Source organism: Solanum tuberosum, unplaced genomic scaffold, assembly GCF_000226075.1.
Source record: "Solanum tuberosum cultivar DM 1-3 516 R44 unplaced genomic scaffold, SolTub_3.0 scf00400, whole genome shotgun sequence".
Taxonomy (NCBI): Eukaryota; Viridiplantae; Streptophyta; class Magnoliopsida; order Solanales; family Solanaceae; genus Solanum; species Solanum tuberosum.
The window spans coordinates 422,683-429,957 of NW_006239330.1; the positions used below are offsets into that span (position 1 = coordinate 422,683).

Below are 7,275 nucleotides of genomic sequence, written 5' to 3' on the forward strand. Positions count from 1 at the left end.
GGGATTTCAACTTCCACAGGGATTCATTGTGCATGGGGGAAACCTGGATATAAGCTCAATAAATCCCTCTATGGGTTGAAACAAGCTCCTAGACAATGGAATGTAAAACTCGCTGAAGCTCTTATCAAACTTGGTTTTGTTCAAAGTCTTTTGGACTACTCATTGTTCATTAAAAGGACTGGTACATCACTAGTACTAATTCTTATATATGTGGATGATATGATGATTACTGGTAATGATCTTAAACTTATTCAACACATCAAAAAGATCCTCCAAGATACCTTCAAGATGAAGGATTTAGGAGACCTCAGATACTTTCTTGGGATTGAATTTGCAAGGTCACAAGCAGGTACTGTTATGCATCAAAGAAAGTACACATTGGAAATTATTTCTGAAGTTGGCCTTGGAGCAGCAAAACCAGCTGCCACCCCTCTTGATCCTTATGTCCAGTTGACAACCAGAGAATATGATGAAATAAAATGGAAAAGGCAAGGATGATAAACTACTTGAAGATGCTACAATAAATAGAAGGTTAGTTGGCAAACTGTTATATCTAAATGTCACAAGACCAGACATTGCCTTTGCTACACAAACCTTGAGTCAGTTCCTTCACCAACCTAAGTAGTCTCATCTTAATGCTGCACTCAAAGTTGTGAGATACATAAAAGGACAAGCTGGACTAGGTGTCCTGTTATCTAGCAAGAGAAACAATCAACTGAATGTATATTGTGATTCAGACTGGGGAGCATACCTACATACTAGAAGATCAGTTTCTGGTTTTATGGTGAAGCTGGGAGATTCACTAATATCCTGGAAGTCAAAGAAACAAGGAACAATATCTAGAAGTTCAGCTGAAGCAGAATATAGGGGCATGGCAAATGTTGTAGCTGAAGTTGTTTGGATAGTGAGGTTATTCAAAGAACTAGGTGCTGATGTTCAAATTCCTGTGACTATTCACTGTGGTAGCAAGTCAGCAATTCAAATTGCAGCAAATCCAGTTCTTCATGAAAGAACAAAACATATTGAATTGGATTGCCATTTCATAAGGGAGAAAATACAACAAGGATTAGTGAAAACAAAGTATTTGAATACTAAGGAGCAAGAAGCTGATATATTAACTAAAGTCTGGGAAGTCTCAACATGAATACTTAATGTCCAAGTTTGGTGTATTAAATCTGTCCATACCTTCAAACTTGAGGGGGAGTATTTGAAGAAGGTATTACATAGGACCTACATGTAATTAGTAAGAGTTTGTATGTAATTAATAGAAGTTAGAGGGTTAGTTAGTAAAGAGTCGGTTAGATTAGTTACAACAAGATTCCTACTTAGTTTGTATAAATGTAGCACATTACTGATTCATTTGTTTTTCTCTTAAGCAATGAAGTTCATTTCTCATTCTCTCTAATTCTTCTTCTTTACGTCTAGAACATTCCTAATCAAAGGGAACTGTTCTTCAAGATATCTTCTTCAAGATATCTAACATAGAATCCAATAAATTCTTCTTAGTATAATAAGTAAGCAACAGTTATAACTCTAGTAATTATGACTAATAACTCTAATAAAATGTATTCTACATTCTAAAAGTAGAGAGGAAAGAGACAATATTTAGGTTCTGTAATTTTTTGTTGGATATGCTATGTTTATAACAGAGATGAAGTTTATTTTTATGGTTTACCAATTCCAAGCACTTGTTCTTTAATTTGCACATAAACCTAATAAATGAGGGCAACAAAATTAGATCATAAATGCATGATTCACCTTAGTGTATATATTGATCCCTTCACTTTTTCTTTCCTATTTTTCATACGAAATTTTGTTCACACACCCAACATTATATTTATGTGATTCTATTTTGTTATCAAATATTGTCTTGGTTAAAGTCACCGCATATTGTAGCTAGCTATCAAATAAGAAATAAGTCGTAAGGAGTTTTACGTTATCATAATTCGAGAAATACGTCACTAACAATCTTAAAATTATGGAGAAATTCATAGAGAAACATCAAGGAAGAACATAATTATATGCACACTATTTATTAATGGGATATTTTTCTTCTTCATATTTTATTTGTGCCTGAAATTTAACTTTCATATATTTAAATTTGTTGCAAACAACATATGTATATTGATCCATATGTTGTTGTGGATTTAACTGCCCTGAACATACTCCTAAGTCCTAATATTGTTAGAAAATAGCATTTGAAAGCACATGAAATATATTTTTCCTAACTTAAAATTTGTTGCAAACTAACATATTGTATATTGATCCCTATGGTGTTGTGGGTTAATTAAACTGACCTAAACATACTCCTAAATCCTAATACTTTTAGAAAATAACATTTAAAGCACATTAACTTTGAAATTTACCCTTAAGAAAATGGATTTGCAAGCAACAATGCTTGCATTATCCTTAAGAAATTTAACCTTATGAATATTGTGCTTAATTATTTCTCCTTTTTTTTAAAAAAAAAAAAAACTAATTAAGTATTATTTATAGAATAGTTAACTAATTTGTCCTTTATTATGTATATTCTTATTATATATATATATATATATATATATATTTGAGGAAAAACAATTTTTTTTAGTTTTTGAATATTTTTTTGCTAATTCTTTAAAAGCACTTAATTATGTTCTTCCAAAACAACTTATTTTTAAAAAATAAATATAGAAGTATTATAAGGCTCTATATTTAAGCTTATCCAAACTATTTATAAGGCTCGTTTTGAACCAAACAATATTATTCACAAGAACCAAAAAGTGATCACTCTCATATTCCTTGCCATGTTTTAAACACTAATATCTAGTGGTCCTTAGCGTGGTCGTTATTACAAGTAAATTATTTAAATGCTCATTCAATTATAATAAATTCCTTATCAAACATTACTTATTTTTCTTCATCTCATTTTTTGTTGCACTTCATTAATTTCGAGAATTCAAATAAGTATTTCTTTGTTCGTAAACTTTTTCCTATATGGTATAAACTTTGTGTTAAAAAAAATGATTATATAAAATGATACTGTATTGATTTTTACTGTTGTGCTCTTTAATCAACTAATAATGTCCAACAACTTTTAAGGATGGACATCGACTAGTCGACTACCACTAGGGAACAATACGTACTCATGTTTAGAACGTGCCACAATTTAAGGACTTACGTACGCCATACAAATTAAGGCCCCGTTTGGCCATGCGATATGATATCATAATATGGAATTATGAGATGAAATTGAAGTTTTGTTTGGACATACGATATGAAATTTTTGTGTTGTATATTTTCTCATAAACATAAGAATCTCATAAGTTGTAAAACTATTAAAATAGCCCCAATTGTTTATTCAATCTTACCAAATAAATAAAAATTTATAAAATTGCATAATAAATTATTACAAAGCTATTTGTTCTCCACTTAAGTAACTGTTTCATCTAACTTTAATTCATCAAACTTTAATTCAATAAAAAATTGAATAAATTGTAGTGTACTAGTTTTTAATATAATCTTCTCACATAGTACGAACAATTTCCTCAAGTTAAACTTGTATTTCTCGTTCATGTGATCGCGAAGACGAACCAACATTGTTACTTTGAGCCATTTGTTGGTCAATATCATCTGCAACTATATTTTCATGATCATAGACTATAAATATTTCATCAGTCCTTTAGTATTCTCGCAAATAATTATGTAACACTGCACAAGCTATGACAATTTTTCACTGCATCAATTTTTATCTGCTTTGTTGTTCAAATAGATATAACTATAAGTTGTAATAAATACAAAACGGTAGAAGCAATAAATTTAGGTGTTGGAGTAAATGAAGAGAACAAATTTATTACTCAACAATCGGTTGTTGTGAGTTAAAGTGACTATATGTTTGGTGAGAATAATAAATTTTAAAAATTAATGATATGATTATAAATTTTATTTACATATGAAATAAATGGTTAGTAGATATAAATGTGGGGTTGTTTTGACAAAATATAAACTTGTGGATCAATTTTTGTATTAAAATATCTCAAATCATGATATGAAATTCCCATATCATGATTTTTGGAGAATATGGAATCATATCTCATGATATGGAATCATGAGATGGAATCAGCGTGAAATCGCATGTCCAAACGTTGATTCCATCTCACTATTCCATATCGTGATATGGTATCGTATGGCCAAACACCTACTAAGTATTTATTGTTAATGGTGTTCAAGATTTAGATAAAATTTGATTTAAACTGAATATTCAAACCAAATAAACTAAATAAAAGGCTTTATTTGTGGTTGGATTTGATTTGGTTTTATATTTTAAAAAACCGATAGTATTTGATTTGATTTTGATTTTGATTTTGTTAAAAAAAATCAAAGAAATAACCAAATTGAACCGATAAATTACATACATATGTTTTATTATTATACATGCATAATATATTATTTTTATAGATAATTTTAAATATCTTATATATGTTTTCATCAAAATTTATTTATGAAAGTAAAAACGTTCAATATCAGAACATTTATTTTATTGATTTCATGTATAACAGTATAAGAGTGTATGATATTTTTTTGTGGGACTAGGAATGTCACTATCTCTTCCTTCTAGACCAAAATGATGAATTTTGAAACTTTATTCACAGTAAATTTAATGATCAAAAGTTTTGTAATGTTAGTCGTCCTAACTATTTTTCATTTTGAATGAATTTTTTTAAAAAAAATTTAACTACTGAATAACCGAGCCAAACTGAACCGAAATTGATATTAACCAAACCGATAAATGGATGTTATATTTGGTTTGGTTGGTTTTATAATTTAAAATCGATTAAATTAGTTTGGTTTTAATTTTGACCAATAACCGATCAAAACCAACCCGTAAACACCCCTGCTACAAGAATAAGGTCATATACGATGCAACTACTCCCTCTTTTCACTTTTATGTTCACTATTCTGAAAGTAAATATTCATTTTTACTTGTCACTTTTAATTACTCTTAATATTAATTACTTATTTACCTGAGGAAAGAAACATGCGCAAAAAGTCCAAATATTCGTGAGTTCCGGAAGGAAAGAAGATTGTTGTCTTTTTCCCTCTTTTGAATGAATTTTTTTAAATAATTTTTGTGTATTGTTAATAACTGAATAACTGAGCTAAACTGAATCTAAATTGATATCAACCAAATCGATAAATAAATATTATATTTGGTTTGGTTGGTTTTATAATTTAAAACCGGTTACATTGATTTGATTTTAATTTTGACGAATAACCGACTGAAACTGACCTGTGAACACCCTACTTACGTGAATAAGGTCATATATGATGTATCTACTTCCTTTGTCCATTTTTATGTTCACTATTCTTAAAATAAATATTCCTGAAAGGCGAAAATAAACTCCAAATAATCATGAATTAGAGAGATAAAGAACATTGGCATGATAAAAGAGTTTTATTTAGAAAGATACTAATTATAGTAGAACATAGTAGGTGCTTATGCGCGCACAAAGTAGACACTAAGAGGGAAACGGAGCCCTTGAGAAGGCGTTTGTCTTGTGGCGAGAGCCAAACGCCTTCTTCCATCTAACACAATCACCCACACTACTCGACATTGATTAAGAGCACAATTTGGACATACAAAAGGACCAGGACAATTCAACAAATGGTAACCTCTTTCTGCTCTCACTATTTTAAACCAACTACTATCTGCTCTTCCTATCGTTCCTCCACGAGTCCCAAACAAACTTGCCTCTAGTGTTGCATTGTATTCTCCCACTTTCCAATTTACAAAATTATCACAATTCCTCGAACCAACGAACTGGATGTTAATGTCTTGGTTTTCATAGATGAGAGGTGGTTGTCCTCTACAAGAATGTTCAATAAATCTAAGGGGTGTACCTCTTTGTCCATCGGAGTTGTACTTGAAGACGCCGTCTGGACAAGAGGCACCTGAATTTGGGATGTGACCTAGGTATACATGACCACTTAGGACACCTCCGAGAGACGAAGCAATACGATAATTTGAACGAGGATTAATTCCTCTACCCAATGTGTCGAATACTTGCCTATTAGAATTACGAGGATTTTGGCAAGGGGAAGTTGATGAAAACGCAACAAACGCAAGCAAACAAAGAGATGAGAAGAATAATAAACACTTGGTCATGTTTCAGTTGTGACTTGTTTATACTAATAAAGCCTTCTATTTTATAGAGTGAAGTGCTATCCTCATAATGTCAATGTCATGTATCTAGTGTGGTTTGTATGTATCTGAGATACATGAGCTACCATGCTTCATAATCAAGAAGAAGAAACAATAAGGATTGCTCAACTTCGAGCCTCCTTAAAGTGTTAGCCCTGTAGTCACCGGTAGTCCACTATACCAATATCGTTATAGATTTTAGAAACATTTATAAAGAGTGATAATTATCTCTAAAAATACATATTTACCGACAATCAAACTATTGCCATTAGTTAATTGTCACCCCTTTAATTATTATTTGTTTTCAAATATGTATACCATTATATTATGTGGAATTAAGTGAGTACGTCGTAACTAATATTTTTGCACAAAAACATTTTTTACTGTTCAATACTTAGCGACTCATATCAATTAATCTAATTTAATAATTCATACACAAAAAAATGAAAAAATAGTTTTAAAATATGCGAAATTGAATGGATATACCCTTTTAAATATATAAATATACTCAACTAACCATCGTACTTCATTGGCACGTTTTACTTATTCATAATCATTAATGGTCCCGTTTGCACAGCATTATTGGTCCTGCAATTAGAGCAGAGGATAAGAAGGCAAATTTGGGCGCTTCTTCTTGATAGGTCTATATGATATGGTCCTTCCAACAAAAATACAAATCTCTTAATTTTTATACGAGATATTTTACTATTATGGGTGTATTTAATACGAATGAAAAAGTTTCATTTTCTCAATTGATTACTTAGTTTTTTAATGGGGTGTGTGGGGTTGTGAGAGAAAGAGATTGGACTTTGGAGAGTACATGGGGTGAGATACTCGTGGAGAGTGGACCAATAAATTTTTGTAAGATTAAATGTATTTGAAAGTTTGTAACTATAATATGCAACTGTAAATATATATCTATATATAATAGGAGAAGAAAAAATGTCACATGTTAGCACCATAAATTTTCAAAATTTTAGATTATAAATAATTAATATTATATAACTAATTAAATATTATAAATTAGAAATAAAATTCACATGTCAAAAGGGGTGTAAAACACCGAACCACAAATTGAGTTAAACCGAACAAAAAAC

General features: G+C 30.4%; 1 protein-coding gene across 1 annotated transcript; it reads right to left on the reverse strand.

Annotated features, from left to right (window-relative positions):
• Nucleotides 1-5,412: 5,412 nt before the first annotated feature.
• LOC102604921 (aspartic protease inhibitor 11-like) lies at nucleotides 5,413-6,167 on the reverse strand. The gene has a single exon (XM_006362607.2). The coding sequence runs from the start codon at nucleotides 6,140-6,142 to the stop codon at nucleotides 5,474-5,476; it is 669 nt and encodes a 222-aa protein (XP_006362669.1). The 5' UTR covers nucleotides 6,143-6,167; the 3' UTR covers nucleotides 5,413-5,473.
• Nucleotides 6,168-7,275: the final 1,108 nt, after the last annotated feature.